General features: G+C 40.9%; 1 protein-coding gene across 6 annotated transcripts in view; it reads left to right on the top strand.

The window, feature by feature from the left end:
• Positions 1 to 18,509, top strand: part of reln (reelin) — a 97,721-nt gene that overhangs the window by 28,143 nt on the left and 51,069 nt on the right. For all 6 annotated transcript variants that reach the window (XM_013270586.3, XM_013270584.3, XM_013270585.3 and 3 more), the window contains exon 3: positions 12,887 to 13,025. In XM_013270586.3, the coding sequence (XP_013126040.1) occupies positions 12,887 to 13,025 (139 nt within the window). The remainder of the gene's footprint in view (positions 1 to 12,886; positions 13,026 to 18,509) is intronic.

Below are 18,509 nucleotides of genomic sequence, written 5' to 3'. Positions count from 1 at the left end.
TATTTGTATGTATTTGCGGGGTGGTTGTCTTCCGCTAGCGAGGCTCAGTCCCCATCTCAATATGATGGATCTGGCCGTCTGACAAAATGGACAGCTTAGTGACAGGGACATCCAGCCGCCACTCTCTTGCCATGACGGATGGGCTCATGCTAACACACAACCCAACTGATGAAATCCTGCTGCACCTTGACCTGTGTAGGAGGGGTTGCCAGGAAAGGTCTTCTGCCAAAAGAATAATCAGGTCTTGCAAACATTTAACTCTCAAATTAATTCCAGGGGACCTGGTACTCTGTTACAGCCTTTGTAATATTTTTTTAATTAGACACTCAGTTTTAAGGTATTCCTCAAACTGTTGCCTTGTTAGTAAATTTCATGCAAACAATTTAACAACTAAACATTTTTTTAAATTATTTTTTTTTCCCTATAACTTTTTTCCTATGCTGGGTTCTTAGTGAGCTACAAATGAATAATATATGAATAGGCTTTAGTATTCATTCATCTTTGCCATTTAACATTAAAATGATAAATGACAAAGATGCAGTTCGCAGTTTATTCTCATAGCGGTGTATCAGACAATAACAGATGAATTTCTAAGTTGTAGATTTCATGCCGAACAGCATTTTATGTAATATTGGAGGATTCTGATAGCCATACACTACAAAGATGCACTAATGTCTAGTTTTTATGGCAGTCAGAAATCAGATAATTTAAAAGCACAACTGGGGCATGAAAATGACAAATAGTATACAGTGGAATATACTAACCTCAACTATCTCATCCCTCATACTAAATAATATGCCATTAGTTTCCGTGTTCATTTTCCAACTTGGGAAGCATGAAGCTCTCACAAACTTGCACTCTGCTGGAAAATATTGCCATTCAGCTGCTGCGACCACAGAGTAAGAAAAAAGGAAAAAAATGCCACAACTTCCAAAAACTCGTCAGTGCTGCTGAAATCAAATTGTGGCATCTGACTGTGGAGCCATGCAGGCTAATTACTTTGTATAAGGCTGCTACTGACCCATAGTATATAATCTTGTTTGCAAAATGACCCATGCATTAGCAGGTTAGCAGAACTTGTTCTGAAACAGAAAAATATTACAATTTTCTTCCTTTTTAATATACATAATTATGCATTCAAATCCAGATATCCACACACTCATCCATCTCGGGGCTGAAGGTCAGCTGTCAGCCTCCTCTTGCCACTAAGCCAGATTGAATGTCAACCAGAATGTCAGACTATGAGAGATGGCAGCTCATCATGTCAGTATTTATGGAGACACACTCGCAGGTGTGCTTCCTGCTGAACAAAGCCTTGTTTGGGAACCTCTGTGTTTTCTCAAACAGTACCAACAGTCCCACGAGAGCACAAGTGTTCTTTCGCAAACCCACCCCTCCCGAGCAGGGCACAGACTGTGAAGGAGATGCTATGTATGGAAAGATGAGGATAAAGAGGAATGATATAGAGAAAGGGTGGTGCAGGGAGCAGAGAAGGGGTGAGAGAAGGGGCTCCCAAGGGGAGAGAAGCTGTCAGTCCCTAGGAGACATCAAACACATTGCAGCCCTGTGATCAGCGTGCTCTCTGGCTCTCTGCTGACAGCTCCCTGACTGTGCCGCTTAGACTCCTTCATGCGCTCATAAATACACACATACACACACGTATATACACTCGTTTGCTCCCATAAGAGCTCTCACACTCACCGACTTATCCATTCATACCCCAAACACATTCAAATTCTATTGACATACGCACACTCGCGCTGATTCTCATACATAGGATACACATCTGTGACACTTTTGCTCTGATATCCATCCTCACAATAACCTTGAACGCCAAAGTTTGCCTATAACATCTCTGTCAAGGACACTTTACAGTCCCAAACTGTTGCTACTGAACTATGGGCCAAACAGAGACAAGGAGGAGTTGGCAGCAGTGATGATGTTAATAATGATGATGATGACTTATCTAAGCCATTACTCCTTCTCTGCTCAGGGCTGGGACACCAAAGGCATATCCCTCCTGATGATGAATTCATTAGTGCAGAAGATGAAATGAGTTGTCAGGAGGCGGGTTATGTATGGTAGGTGATTTGTGTTCTCTGCAGCAGCGTGTCAGATCACACTTAAGATCGACTGGGTCGGCTTGTTGTAAATCTCAGTGCTTTGCTGGCGCAGGACTTCCCCAACCCTCTCGCCCAGGCTGTCCCTTTCTTTCCTAACACATATTCCCCCCACTAATATGCAATGCCTGGAGGCTGCTAACAGGTGGCTAAACATTCGTGTACTCCAGGAATCCAGTGGAATGCTTGGGTAATTATGCACCAGAAGTCAGAAGTAACTTCTCTCCATGCGGAAAGCGTCCTTAGAGGCCAAAGCAACCCCACCATTAAAGAATTCAAACAGAATACACGATTCATTACTAATTCATGTTGGACCTAAAGCAGTGGCCACAGCTGTTTGGCCATACATCCCAACAGCCTCTCAGGTGTGATGGTGCAGCAGACCTGTAGGAGCACTACTGCTGGTGCTGCTGGGAATTTACTGGTTCATTGAATGTACACTAGCTCTATTAAAGGAAAAAAAACAGTGCTTTTTTTGAACTCCCATGGCTTCCCCAGGTGTGCTTACATGCCTGTGTGCATCTATTTGTGCCCTAGTGTGCGTGTATGCGTTCATATTTTCATCATATGAGAGCACATGTGTATTTTTATACACATTTTTTCTTTTCTTTGCTGTATGGTAAATCCGGTCCAGGGCTGACTAAGAGAGCAGGAATAAGGAAGAGCAGGAGCTGGACTCTCTGTGATAGAGATTTCAAAGTGGTGTGCGAGCTGTTGGGCAGTTTTATTTTATTATTATTATCTTTTTTTGTTATTATTCTGCAGGAGAGAGCAGCAGGCGTAGGCTGTTTCTCCCATGTGTGGTCTCTCTTGAGCAGAGCAATGTTATTTTCTGCCATGCAGAGAGGGTGGTAACATGCCAGAGCGAATGAGAGAGAAATAAAGATAGAATAAAGACAGAGACAGCTTTGACTGCTCCGATTGACACATTTCTGTCAACGCTAGAAGGTTTGCGTCATTTTAAGTTAGAGGCAAGCTGACTTTGAAATTTATCTTGCTTAAATTCTATGCCACCACTAGCACCTTGCAAGCGTGTGGGTATTGGTGTGCAAAGTGAAAGGAAGTGATTTTACAAAGCCTTCCCCACAAAGTGCATGCCATCCAAGCTGCACTCTTAGGTCTATTCATTTTTAAAGTTCCCTTGAGTATTAGAAACAGTGGAAGTGCTCAATCTGACTCTGTGAGCTGAGGACGCTTAGTGGTTTTGCTTTTTTCTTCTGCTGTAGGGCCCTACCTGGGTTTGGCCCTCTACCCTCTAAAAGCCTCCGAGACAGAACAGGGATGCTCTATTGCATGGCCACTTTTTTCCCCCTTTTACATTATATACAAGTTATCTGTGAGGAACTCACCCAGATCCACTCTGACCCATATTTTGGCTGTGAAAATAGTTACTGACCTTCTCTTTGTTTCGCCCTCCTTACGAGAGCCAGTCTGTTGCTGTGATTAGTTCACTGCCTCCCAGCACTTCTCTGTCAGACCAGGCTCATCTCCAGCCTCCTCCATAAACACATTTAGCTACACACAACACACTCGACATACACATGCATACAAAGGCAGCACAGGCAGCACAGGCACCACGCTACGTTTTCCAAAGGCTTTCCGTCGGCTCCTCACCTGTCGCCCCAGGTCTCTATCTCTCTCATGTGTGTCAGGGCAGGGCCTGCGAGACCACGGCCTCACCAGTTTGTTTATTTGCTGCACTGACGGGTGGAGACCGGGGACGTGGGTGCAAGAAATTAGCACAAGTCAAATCAGATTAATTAATCCCCAACTCAAACTATTAGCCGAGGAGTCGTGTTGAATTAAAAATCAAATTAGCCCTAGCGCCTGCCGGTAAAGCTGTGGTGTGTGCCTGCCAAGCTACAATGACACACACCCACAGAAGGCAGCTGCTCATAGGCTTTGCTGATGGATGGATGTATGGATGGAGAGTTGTTAGAAGAAAATGGTGCTCAAAGACTACAGGGCTGGGGGAAGGGGTGTTTAGTGACTTTGCCACCCAATGTGGTAAGCCTCTCCTGGGGCACGAAGCTGGCTGTCCTCCACTGGTTGCTGCTGCACAGGCCCCACACCACCACCACTCAGCCTTTCAGTTGCTGATTTAGGGCTTGAAGCACCACTTCACCTTCATAGTTTACATAACACACATATCTTGAGCCTGGGACTTCTTTTATTATCATAGTTTTGGCTGTCCTTCCTATCAATAATTATAACCTTGTGTTTACCGTAATAAAGCTTCAAAAAATGTCCTAACATCACTACAAATAAGCCCAATCTAATAACAAACACAAACAGTCAAACATAAAAGAAAAGAAATCCATGTAAAATGGTGTTTCACCTCCAGAACTCAGACCTACAGTACTTCTAGCAGATATGTGTTTTTTCTGTGTAATTACAGGTTTTTATTAAGATCTAATTCACTTCTTTAATGTCTAAATATACAGTTAAAAAAGTATGAGCGCACTTGAAAATGTTTTACTTTTTTTATGTGCTTTTGAATCTCAGGCTGATGATCTTGGTTTTGGGTAAAGTTTGGCTCATACGCTTTTTCCTGATCCAATACGATGTAGCTCATGTTTCACATTTTAGTCTGTTCTTCCTCCAAAGCAAAAGTATGTGACTTCTCTGCTCAAAATTCAAACAACCACCCAGAATTGACATATCACATTGAAGTAGTGCTGGAGAAGTGGACCAAAATATTTTTATCAAAATATTGATAACATTCTGGATCCAACAGATACTGTATTCAGCAGTGTAGATGGAATATACTCTTATACATGCATATGATGTATGATCTGTGCAGGCTTGTGAATATGGCTTTTTAGGCTTTTGTAAAGTAGTCTAAGTCTCATCTATCATACAAGGTGCGGCTCCAAAACACACAACACTTGTTTGATTCAGAACAACATTCATTTCAATTATGGGACATTAGTTCTGGAGGGTCTATTATGCTCCACTGGTGTTCCTGTACTCCATTTATCATTTATGCTTGCATGGCTTGTAGCTCTTGATCACAGCAAGGAAGCCAGGAGCGCACAAGCAACGAATTAGATGTTTATTTTCGTCTTACTTTAACTTTTCAGTTACCAGTTTTGACACAAGGAGCATATGTAGAGCGTCTCACAGAAGCAATTTTTACATGTGTTGAGTATTTGTGTTAAATAATGTAAGCGCATGAGCATATGCTTTTCTGCAAAATACTCCCTCTCTCTCTTTGTCAGCTGGGTGGAGCCATACTGGCAGCTCCTACAACAAGCCATAGATTTGTGTTTTTGTGGGTGGGTGGGTGCAGCTATGCCATCAGGAGTTTATGGATGATGGATGCTGTGAGATACAATAGAAGTCTAAATGAAAGCGAAACTGCTCTATGAGCGCATGCACATAAGCAAAAATTGGTCAGGTGTTTCCAACACATTTTTCTACTGTGCGGATATGGAAACATTAATGTATACACATGCACAATAAGCCTCTCTTTGCACTTCTTCACCAGCACACATTTGCTGCTTAGCAGACCCCCAGGTGTTCTTTAATACCAGTTAAAGTCTTTCATTGATGTGGCAAGCCTCTTTCCCTCACATTTTCCCACAGAGTTTCTTACTCTCTTTCCCCCTGGCCGCTGGCATCTTTCACCACCCATATTAACACACAGCTTCCTCCTGGCAACGCTGTGCCGGACCCCCGCCACCACCTCAAAGTTGCCAACCTGTCTCCATGGTAGCATGATTGGCAAAGGCAAAGATGGATGCCATTTTTGGCCAATGGCAGAGCAGAGTGGGTCGTCATGTACCACGAGACCCTGCAGTGGTCCGACTGACCAGCTGAGGATGGCACTGTGGAAGAAGGGGTGAATGCACCACATCAGACACACAGAAAAAAACCATACATCCCATGGGATCATTCAGCAGCACAAAGCGTATGGGGTCCCTACTCGGGCTGTCACTACTGTTGTGATGTATCATTTATGTGGCTATTGTGTGGCCTTCTCTTGAAACGTGTTGACAGAGGCATTATATTCCAGCTTTTGACAGATTCCCATACATTCACAGGCTTTTAATAATACATGTTAATGCTCCAATAATTTTGTGACAGGTTAGAATTACCGCATGAAATATGAACCTTTAATTGGCTTTCTCGCCAAGTTATTTGGCGTGCTTTGCATTAGCTTTTTAAGTCTGAGCCAGTGGTAGAAAGATGGTTGCAAGGCTATTATCTGTCTGAGAGTGAGGATACGCAAGGTGATAAACATTCATCTCTGCTTTTTATGTGAAACTGACTTTTCTCTGTTAAATTAAGTGCTTAGTGACAAATATAAGATCCCTAGACAAATAATGGAATAACCTAATCTCTTTACAGCACATTACACTGCTTTGTAGGGTTTTAATGCTTTAAGCAAGCTGCTGTGCATACACATGCATTCGGATTGCACTTGTTTCTTGTTAGTTCAAGCGTACAGAGCCACATCCATGTCTGTGATTCTGAATGCATAGTGCGCGCGCTGTAGCGTTTTAAGCAAGCCAGACAAGTTTACAGCATTTATTGTTGATGGCAGGGAAGCAGCTTAAACACGTTGTTCAAGTGCCTTTGTGTCAATCATAGCGGGAAAAGCATGTTTAACTGTCTTGAACTGATCTTAAAAAGCACTTAGTTGGACACCATTAGACATCTGCTAGGCAGCAAATGGCTACTGACCAGATGTCAAATGGTGCGTATGGATTTTGGTAAATGTGCATTTCAGTTTGAATGGTGCCTTTTGAATCCCCAAAACTCTGCCACGTAGCCTAACTACCATCTCTAATGCCAGTTCGACCGGCTCCTGCTGGTCCTACAGTGTTAACTTGCTGCCAGGCTGAGCCACCGATTGCCCATCTGCTCCATCGGGGAGAATTCTCACTCCATCTATTTGACTTGTTTCGAGCTTGGCTGTGGAAAGCTCATTAGCTTTGCAAAGTGAGAAATAGAGAGATTTTTAAATAGGACATACACAGATGTGAACTGAAGTGTTTACATATTAAAAAATTAGAATGGAAAAATGTGGGGAAGTCTTTGTTAGCGGAGACATGGGCAGACGGAACATGAATAAATAAGAGGCGGTCAGCTTCCCACTTCTTTTTTCTTTTTTATGGATGGCTTTAAAAATTCACTACAATTACCAGCAGAGATGGACGTCGGAGTGACATTCCAACAACCAACACGTGACCCCTAAAATCCAGACACACCCATTTCCTGTGTTTTTGTGTGTGCGATTGAGTTCGTGTGTGGGCACGCTCGAGAGCGCATGTATAAGCAACTGCGTGCCCGTGTGCATGTGTGTGTGGGTTCATATTTATGAAACAAGGTTTGGCCCGTCATACCGTGGGAGTTAGCAGGTCATCTTCCCTTGCCATTAATCACTTCCGACAGCTCTTAAGTATCCAATCTACATGTGAAAGAACTGCATGTGTTTGAACGTGTGAACGCGCATGTATTTGCATGTGGGTATTTGACTGACAATGTGTGGATGGAGTATTCCTTCAAGATCCTCCTGAGGCTGCTTATTGAATGGACTCTGCTGATGCTAACGTGCAGCGTTAATGCATCACTGGTGGCATTTGTAATGCACTTATAAATTTACAGCTCATTAGGCGAGTTCTGCATGTAGCTGATGGCGTGATAATAGGACCCAGTGCGGATAATAAAATATCACAGTTAATGAAGCATAAAATGATTTCTACTAAAAAGTAGTAGTTTTGAATCTTTTTTACAAAAATTTGCTTAGAATGCTCAACCAAAAGCTTTTCTCCCAGTCACAAAGTAAAAGATGCTTTTTAATTAACACTGCATTAAGGTTATCACATGGAATTCAGGGGAATCATCAGCGATAAAGGAGGTGTTTTTTTACCAGATTTGGTATTTGCCAGCTGCTAATTTAACAAAGAACTCAGAGGTCAGCTGAGTTAAGAGTAATTTAAGGTCACAGGAGGGGCTTTTTCTTTCATATATTTTCATTTCACAGGTACAAAAGAGGCTGTCGTGCTGTTTTTCTGCTTCTTCCCTGGACCGAATCGTGAATGTCAGAGCTTCTTTTATTTTTTCCTGTCCAGGTTCACTAAAGCTTGTTGCTTTACTGGAACATTTGAGATTTTCACATCGAATAATAGTGATTTTTCTCTCCCCCTTCACACCCAGACATGAAAGGAATAAGAGATCGTTATTTGCATTTTTATGCCTGAGTGTATTTTTCAAGTGGGAATAGAAATTCTGTGAGCGGTGTCAAGTCCCAGTGCTGCTGTGTCCTGGAGTGCATCAGACTGCCTTTTCATCTTCACCATAGCCTAAGTGCTCTGCTTTTCTTTAGCCGTACCTTTAGCTCTTCGAGAGCAATCGCTCTCTTTCATACTTAATTTCTTCTATTTTTTTGTCATTCTCTCATTAAGTTATGCCTTTTTTTAAAGCGTTGAAATCTGTGTGTGTTTTCTTTCATTACTTCAGAGTTGTAGTGCAAGAGTTTGTGAAGTGTAAGTTTCTAAACACACCTCAGTGGTGAGTGGCAACACTGCAAGTGCATGTAATTTTTCATTTAGTGAAAATGGTGGCTAGTTTTGTCTTTTCATCTCCTGCTGATTTCTCTGCTGTTCAGTCCCATCACCTCACTGCTCTTTTTTTTGTCTTTGTGGCCATCTACTAGTGTCTATTAGCCAAAAGAGCTAGACTTGTATTGCACATCGGCAAGGAATGCTCAAATTATGGGTTGGTGGAAATAGTCAAAGCTTTTTTTTTCTTAATCTGCAGCAAAATTGAACAATTAGAGCGAAACCTGTTGCCTTGGCTGCCTTTAGCTATGCCGGTAAATATGTGGCACATATCTGCAGTGAAACTGGTCTGGATTTGTGTTAAAAAGACAGAACGATGTATAGGTATGTTAAAGAGGGATAAGGCCTGCACAGAAACTATTTCATCTGCTCTGTATATCAGCAGTAAAGGTTTAATCATTGATATAGTGTGTTTATGTGCATTTCCTTGTGTGTATGACTGTGTTAGTATATGCTCAGAAGTAAATTGTGGCCATTACGCAGAGAAATTGTTGGTGATTTCAAAATAATAGCATTACGAGGTGATTAAATCCCATTCTGTTATTACATACCAGCACCTCCTTAGCATGGTTAAAGGCTGCGCTGCTGAACAGCTCATAAATCTGACACATTAGGACCACACAGCGCATGTACTTGCACGTAACAGCACAATATGTTGTCACGTTAAAGCGCTGTAAATGATGTTGCTTTGACGGCTGTTCAGTTAGAAGTTGAAAAGCATGATGTTACTGTGCTTGTTTGTGTAGGGGGGAATCTTGGGATGTCCCATTGGGTGCAGAAATCAATGCCTGGTCCTTGGTGTAAAAACAAGTGGTTGTTTTTCCTGAGCTTTTTAACCGACAGCAATGATAAGTAGATTTGTTTGTACCACGGCGCGCACATACACTTCAGTATAAATTTTATGCAGTGATACAAATGAAGCTCTGCACAAATACACACACACACACAGCTGGCCTCATCAAACAGAAACGTTTATGGTGCTGTCAACATTGTGTATATTTATGGATGCAATCTGTGAGGTCAGATTTATTACTGTCAGAAATGGGTGAAATTATTTCTTTTCAAATAATGAATTTTCAACCACACACACATACATACACAATTTTTACTTATTGATTTGCACATTGATTCTGGGGATATTAAAGCTTCTCAGTTATTAATCATTGCTGATTATACTTTCAGTGAAGTGAGTTATGATAGCAGAGAGGAGATGGTGTTTTGCAGGTTATACATAGAGGCGAGCCACTGCTGCTTAGAGCACATCTTTGTAAACAGATGGGAGAGTACGTACATTTTTAAACTGGCTGAATGTGTGTGGCCTCGGTGCTAGAGTGACTTACTGTTGTAATATTATGACAAATGCATTGCTGTGGAACGCATTTATGTCTTTGTGAATTGCAGCACAGTTTGGGCACGTCTTAGATGACACTACAAAGTCAGGTACAGTAGATAATTAAACTGTTCCAAATGTGCATACGATGATTGATGAGTCTGGTGGTGTCCTGCCCTTGGCCTTTGTGATATAAAGCAAAGATTGTGCGACACGATGTCATTTCATCGGTGCAATCATAGCTGGACACAGATGCTCATTAATAAGAGCACTGTCAGATTGTCAGCTCACAGGGAAAGAGGAAAGAAGTTGGTTGAGAAAAAATGATAAGGGAAATAAGTACAGAAAAGAGAACTGCTGGATGATTGTGGTTTAAAAACAACACGAAAACGGCATGAGACTTAAAAAGTGGAGGAGCAAATGAAAGCAAGTAGAAATAAGTGAGCGGTTTATTTGCAGTTCAAATATGTGGACCAAAAACAATACCAGGAAAGTTTTTTAAAAAAAGTTAAAAGGTGGATGAAGACTAGATGTACACAAAGTGCTGGTAAGGGTTGTCAATCAGAGGTCTGTGATATGAAGAAGAATTTGGGTAGATCCAGGTAAGAAAACACCAGCAATAAGAAAAACGCTGCAAAAGCACACAAAACACAACAGAAATAGGAAGAACAAAAACAGAAATAGGAAAAAACACAAGGGAAGTGTTTCTGGGGAGACAATAACCCGACGGACCAGTTGCAGGAACCCAAAACATGGTAGGCGTGTTTTATCATGAGTCATATAATACTGATGACGGATTTTTAATCTAATAGTTAGGCTAACACACTTACCTCTCACAAAACCGATCCTCCACTTCTTTTAAGTGTCTCCCAGCGCAATTCTTAGCATATTTTGGTTCCTGCAACTGGTCCGCCAGGTTATTGTCTCCCCAGAAACACTTCCCTTGTGTTTTTTCCTATTTCCGTTGTCGTTTTTCCTATTTCCGTTGTGTTTTGTGTGCTTTTGCTGCATTTTTCCTTTTGCTGGTGTTTTCTTAAGTTGCAGTCCGTTTGGCCTCTCAGGGCCACCGTAGAGTTCACTTCCTAATAGCATATATCACCATGGTAACTGCTCCAGATCAGTTTAGGATCGAGATTAGAGATCAGCAGGAATGAAATCATCACCTGAATCAATTAATTCCCTGTTGTTGCCAAACAATCATAAAACAAGAAACCTATTTGTACTTGTTGACCTCATGTGAAATTTACACATAGACTGAGCCTGTTTGAATGTTTGAATTCTGCTGAACATCACCGAGGTTGAAGCTGTAAGAATTAAAACTAAATCTCTCTTTTAAACATTAATTTCACTCTTTACTCTATGAAGACCTACTAGGACTACTGATGAAGCTTTTTCTGAACTGAGTGGTTTCTATTTGCAGGCCTGCCCATAGAACAAAATAACTGGGTGTGCCACAAGTTAGCGAGGGGGTTATCTCTACCTATGCAGCTACCCTTGGAAAAACCTCTTTATTGATATTTATATACTGAGGTCATTAAAGGTAGAGGGGAGGTTGTCACATGTTATCTTTATGGGTGAAAGAGTTAATAAAATACTTGATTATAATCCATCAGATTCTTCCATGATTTAATGATAGAGTTATGGTATTGAAAAGCTGAAAACTTACACAGTTGGCATTTTTACCAGATTTACTTGATAAAATTTTACTTTATTTTACTTGATTTACTTTATTAATAAAATAAATCTTTTTCAGTCATACTGACCAAAGTGCCCAAGTTCATACAAAGTTCATACACTGCTTTTAAAATGACCCCTTCATATAAATGTGATAGTGTGATGGAACCCTGGGTTCACTTAGCGAGGTGATAACCAGCTTTGTGTGGCCACTGAAGGGTATTTTGAACTTATTTTGTAGTACAAGGTCCTAGAAAAGAGGGAAAAGTAACAAAGGCAGGAAGTAAAAACAATAAACCTTTAAATCGCTAATGCTGAAATGCATAAAGGCAAAGACAGGAGAACATAGAAAGCACAGAAAAAAACTGAAGCACAAAAGAGCACAACACTTTTCCACCACTGATAGTCTCTTATATTACACGGTTGCTTGTGGCTCTGTCTTCAGTGTTTGTGCTATAAGAAATTATTAAGAATCTCTCTTGCACTCTTTGAGTGTGCTTTGTTTCAGCAATTATTAATGCAGCATTTTATTTTATAGCAGTGCTTTGTGCAAGACAACACAGAAAAGTCAGTGTCCTTCGTTATTGTGATTTTATTTTTATTTATTTTTATTTCATTTGTTACAGTATAAAAGCAGCCTGGACGGGCTCGCTTCTTAAAACCTCGGTTCATCACAGCGACATTATTAACATTGTTTTTATATTGTAGTAAAAGTAACTGTGAGTGTGCAATAATGCAGCTGAGTGTGGATTAATTGAGGATTAGCTGACGAGCGTTTGCTACCAAAAAGCATTGTAATGCAGAAGGCCATGAATTAAATGTAATCCTGGACACCACATCTGTTCTCTTGTAATCGTTTGTCTTTGAGTAAGGCTGCTCGACAGATTAGCTAATGGATGCGATGTAAATTTTGTCAACATAAAAGCAGACATGACATTTATGGCTTTCCAAGTTCCTTTTTCTGTTTTCGTGAGTGGATAATCTAAGTTTTAGTACAGCGGAAAAACAAATGGAAACCAGCTGGTACCTATAAAACAGGAAATAATTCAACCATAGAAAACTGCAGCAATTTTTACAGCCTTTAAATTGCAAGCTGAAAGGAAACAATTCCCCCCCAAAAAAATCCATCAGCTGAACCTTCACTGCTAGTCCTCGTGTCTCCTCATGTGTCTTGCTTGTCTTCTGTGCCGCAGGTGTGATGCCAGATCGTCAGTTTGGTGGAACCCAGTTTGTCTGCAGCGTGGTGGCTTCCCATGTCAGCCACCAGCCCTCTACGAGCTTCAGCTTTGTCTGGATCGCCCCACCACCTGGGACTGGCTGTGTCAATTTCCTGTAAGTCATATGTATTGAGACAGAAATGGCAGGCGATGTGATCTTTTGTTGTGCATCACTTAGACAGTATCCAACCATGCTGGTGTTGAACTTTAGAACTAAACACCTTTATATTTTATTGAACAACTATCACAAACTCACACGCATCTTTATTTTATCATTATTTCTGATGCATTTTCTTTAAGCGCAATAGATTTTAAATACCAAAGATGTTCTGAGAAAACAAACATGCATGGATTATTGCACAAGGTTAGGCTTCCTCTACCATTAGAGGAAAGCAATTAATATTGAGCACCACTGTTTCACCAAGGAAAGTTGCACTTGGCTGGGCTTTATGTTGACGAGATGTTAAAGTGGGATTTGGTTAGTGAGAATGATGCCTCTGTGTATCTAAAGTAAAGTTAGAGTGTATAAAGTCAGGAAAATGACCATAAAGCTTCTTTGATCGACGACCTCAGTTAACACTTTCCTGATAAGTTTATGGTCTCCAAGTCGTATTGAATACAGCTTTTCATTTCTTTTGTAAATCACGGTCTCTGTTGCACAAGAGAAGATCATCACGTCTTATTTTAAAATACCAAACTTCAGAATCCTTAGTCGATTAAAGCATTAGCAGAGATAATGTGTACAGAGGTGCAGTAAGAATAATAATACTCATGTGAGTTGTTTGAGTCGCGTGCTCTGCTCCTTTACTCGCGTGCATGTAGATAATATTTTGGCACTGTACTGACTTTATATATGTATCTAACCCAAATATAAGCTATAACTATCTGTTAATGTTGTGTTGCCCCATATTGACCCAGAAAGCTCGAGAGAGGTTTATCAGATGACATCATGGGTGTTGCTCTCTCTGAACCACAGAAAAGATGTTAAAAGGCCATCCTGTCAGAGAAAGCCTGCACGGTGACTGGAAAGAGGTTAAACTGGGGACATAGTATTTGTTTATATCCTAATTGCCTTGCTCAACGTGACCTGTGCATTGGCAGGTGCGATGTGTGCCCTGCTGAGAATTCACGGAAATACCTCCGTCCTCTTATTCACTGTGACCATTTCTCATCGGAAAACGTTTGACTGGCTCATCAGATCCACCCATCCCGGGAGGATGGGTGTGTTACAGATAGTAAAGATACACACACATATCCTAACACATTTTTTGCCCCCCAAAAAACCATGATACTCATCTTCTATGATTTTCCATAAGGGCATAATATTTATTGGAAGCTTTATTGAGATTTATAACCCATTGCAACAAATCTGGAGCATTGCACAGCAGCTCAGGGCCACTGGATTGGTGATGTTGTAAATAGTACTCAGTCTGTTTCCCTGGACACTGCAGGTTGTTTGATTGGTGTAGGTGGAAAGAGCTCTAGCCAAATATGTTTGAGAACAGCCTTGAATTTTCCTTTTTCTATTTTTCTTTCCGCCTCTGTCTTGTCTTACTTTTGAGCATTTTCCTCAACTCTCTACCTTCAAAACTACCACAAACTTTCTTTCCCTCCTGTTCTCTTGGCTTGGTGATTTACAGCCCCTTGCAGATAGTCAGTCAAAATGCAATTAGCAGCTGTTGCGGAGAAGTGTAGAGGAAAAGAGAGGATTCCTGTAAATCCAAAGTCACCACAGCACCACGTTAGAAAAATCTTTGAGAAATCGACCCACAAATTTTTACATTGCATATAATTTTTATTAGGGTAAATGCAAATGTTTGTGTAGGTTCTCAGTCATCCAGGTCATGGTATTCTGAGGAGCTTGGAAAGTAAACAACAGGACTTCTTTAAGTTTCCTGAAGATGTTTCAGCTCTCATCTCAATGATTATATTTACATCAAGTAGAGTTCAGTGCTTTTTCTTTTTTTAACAAAATGAAAGAAAAGGAAAACTCATTATCGTTCGATGATTTTTAATTCACAGATAGTCTGCAGTTTGACTTGGCTAATGCCTGATATTTTGCTTTTTTATTACCAGTCATCCACTTTTAAACCGTTTTATTTTCAAGGGGATTACAAAATTCCTATCAATGCTTCATAAAAAACACAACTAAATTAAACAGTTTGGCTGTACTCACAAAAAATCCCTCAATGAATTCCTGGAGGGACGCAGTCGTCTATCAGACGGAGACTTTTGTGGACAGACTTGCATAAAAAGATTCAGCTGGGGAATTTGCTAAAGTGGAGCAGCCATTTAGACAATATCCACTGAGCCAAACAGATTTACTGGCTTTTTTTGTCTGCCAACAAACACATTTACTGTTGAGTGTGTGTCAGCTTACAAGGACCGTGTTTTTCAGTATATTTGTGTGTGTGTCCATGCGTGTGCTGTGTGTTTGCATTTGAGTGTAAACCACTGAGCAGCAGTGTGCCAGTGCGGATGACAGTGGGGTTGGCAGGGGGCCATGATTGTATGACAATAAGGGCCCCTGCGGCTGACCTTATCAAAGTCAGCCAGTCACACTCCAGCTGGCTTTAGACTGTTCCTCACACACAGACATTTAGACAAACACTCTTACCGCACCCCTGTTCCAGTTCGCAGCTCCCATCTCCAGCAGTATATCCTGGTCTCCAGAGCTGCCTTCTCTGGTTTCATTCAAGGAATTTAAGATTCAAGGCCTTTCTGGCAAAGGCCAGGGACACTGTTGGTGCTATAATTGATGAAAAAATTGTCACCTTAATGGTCCATTCCCTGTGAAACTCTCATCTGTCATATAAAATTGCAATAAAAACCTCTCTAGACACAAAAAATCTTGAATCCATCTTCTTTACAAGTCAAATTCCAGTAGTCCCATAGGTCCATAAAACTGTAAATACCCAATATAAATCCGTAATCTTTTCTGTGGTGTAACATCAGCAGCTCTGCAAACAGTCTATACCATATCAGAGATGAACATGACAGTCGTGACATAGCAGATTGGTTTTTGACTCAGCGTTTTGAAGCCACGACATTAGCATTTAGGTAGCTGCCATGTTTTATTTATATGTTGTTTCTTTGAAAGACCCATTCCCTTCATACAGTAGCTACTGAGTTAGTTATATTTTAGTGCTGTTTAGTTGGGCTGCATGTGAGTCTGTGGGGATTAGCTGGTTTTTGAAGCCAGCATCAGGTGGCCTTTTGGACAAAGGGCAGTTCTGGCACTTTAGAACTGGCTTCTTTTTTCAGTCCTGGTGGTTCAGTACAATATTGTAGCCTCATCACTGACCAGCAGGTGCTCTGTTTTCAAGTCCGACTATACACTTTGTACCACTTTATTAGAATTAGGCACTCTGCAAATACCAGGTTGGAGCCCATTTTGGCTTCAGATTGCCTCATTTCTCAATTCATGTCATAGATTTAACAAGATATTGTAAACATTCCTCAGAGATTTTGGTCCATATTGACATGATAGCGTCACACAGTTGGTGCAGATTTGTCGGCTGCACGTCCAAGATGTGAATCTTCCCCTTCCATCATATCCCCTAGTTGCTCTACTGGATTAAACTGGTAACAGTGGAGGCCATTTGAGTACAGTGAACTCATGATTTGAGTTTTGTGACATGATTGGTTTTCCTGCTGAAAGAGCACACTTTGGTCATAAGAGAATTGGCATGTTCAGCAACAATAGTGATGTATGCTCTGGCCTTTAAGTGATGCTTAGTTCGTAGGAAGGGGCCCCAAGTGTGCCAAGAAAATATTCCACCCTTACACCAGCCTCACCAGCCAGAACTGTTGATACCAGGCAGGATGGATCCATTCGTTCATGTGGTTTACACCATATTCTGACCCTACAGTACAAATCATGACTCCTCGGTCCAGGCAACATTTCTCCAATTTTTCATTGGCCAATTTTAGAGAGCCTGTGTGAACTGAGTTTCCTGTTTGTACTGACTGGACTGTCACCTGCTGCAGTGGGTGAAGAGATGCTTTTCTGCACACCTTGGTTGTAACGAGTGGTAACTTGAGTTATTCATGCCCACTAGCTCAAAACAGTCTGGCCATTATCCTCTGACCTTACTCATCTACAAGGCTTTTTCACCCAGAGAGCTGCCACTTTTTCAGACCATGCTATGGAAACCTTAGAGATGTGTGGGAAAATCCAAGTTGATCAGCACTTTTTAAACAACAGACACCGACAACAACCGCATTCAAAGTCACTTAAATCACCTTAGTCCTAGTATTAGTCCTAATAAGCAGTTATAACAGTTGTACCTAATGAAACGGCTGGTAAATGTACTTTTTTATTAGTGCTGTCAATGTAATCTCGTTAAAATGACGTTGAACTCGCTGTTTTAAATGTAATTTCTTTTTTAAAGTGATTGAAGTATTTTTCTTGAAAGAACTGACCATTTTTGAAGTATTGGAATTTAGTTAGAAGTTATTTGTCTTTGTATCATGTGTCACATTTCACTGACTCAAACACTGTTTACACCGTTTGTTAATTCAGATAAGATCTTATAGATCAGTGAATTTAAATATAAAAGAAATAGCTGTTTTTTTTCTAGATTGTACAAAATGTAAATAATGAAGCCTCCTGCCCTTGCCCATGGCAGTACTTCCTTGATTGATACAAGGGCTATTTTCCACGAGTGTTGTCCATCAGTGTTTAAATTAAAGCCAAAGACGCGACATGTCCTTCAGAGAACTGGAGCTGGTCCACCGGTGCATTAATATGGGCCCTGTGAGCAGTTTTATGGGCTATATTGTGGGAGTGTTCCTGGTAACTGATCTCTAGCAGGAGTGATAGAGTGCAATGACGTGGGCATCCAGAAGAACTCATTTTCTGGGTGGCTGTAAATTCCCACCTAAAAAGAAGGAGAGGCCTTGGTGTAGAAGAGGAGAGCAGATGAAAGGAAGAAGCAGAGGTGGAGGGGAGAACACAAACTCTCATACAGACAGTCCAAAAGTGCTTGTACCCTTACACCTCGCTGAACAACGCTACTTTGTCAAGCAAATTTGCATGCCTTTGTTTTGCCGCTGGAGCAGAATTTTCAATTTCGATGAACAGACAGAAGTGATGACACAGAAATGGATCGGATTTCCAGCAGTCTGTTGTCTTCAGTTAGTGTCATAAGTGTCTTCGGTTTGCATTCGGTCATTCAGCCTATTTAAATGGAAATGTATATGCAGATCATTATATGCAATGTTCTGAATATATACAAGAGAAAAGGTTGTCGGAGGAGAAACGGAATATGTCAAGGTATGAAAAAAGAACAACCGAATATTCCTATGATTACTAATATTACTGTTATTTAGTGTAATTACTGTGGGCTCGAAGCCTTGGTTGATGCTTTGAAAGAGAAAGACTTGTTAGAGAAAAGCGCAGGAGGTGTGTAATAGGATTGCTTTGGAGCAGGACACAGTGAAAACTAAAGCTTGCTGAACTTTCTTTCCAAAACAAACCGTCAGGTCAGGGAGCTCTATCCAAGCTAGAGGTCATCAAAAATCAAAAACAATCCATTAATATATGGAAGTGAACAGTGGGTCGAAATGCAACTCTTACTGTTACGCTGAAAGTCAG

Source organism: Oreochromis niloticus, linkage group LG7, assembly GCF_001858045.2.
Source record: "Oreochromis niloticus isolate F11D_XX linkage group LG7, O_niloticus_UMD_NMBU, whole genome shotgun sequence".
Lineage (NCBI taxonomy): Eukaryota > Metazoa > Chordata > Actinopteri > Cichliformes > Cichlidae > Oreochromis > Oreochromis niloticus.
This window is presented reverse-complemented; position numbering and strand designations above follow the sequence as displayed.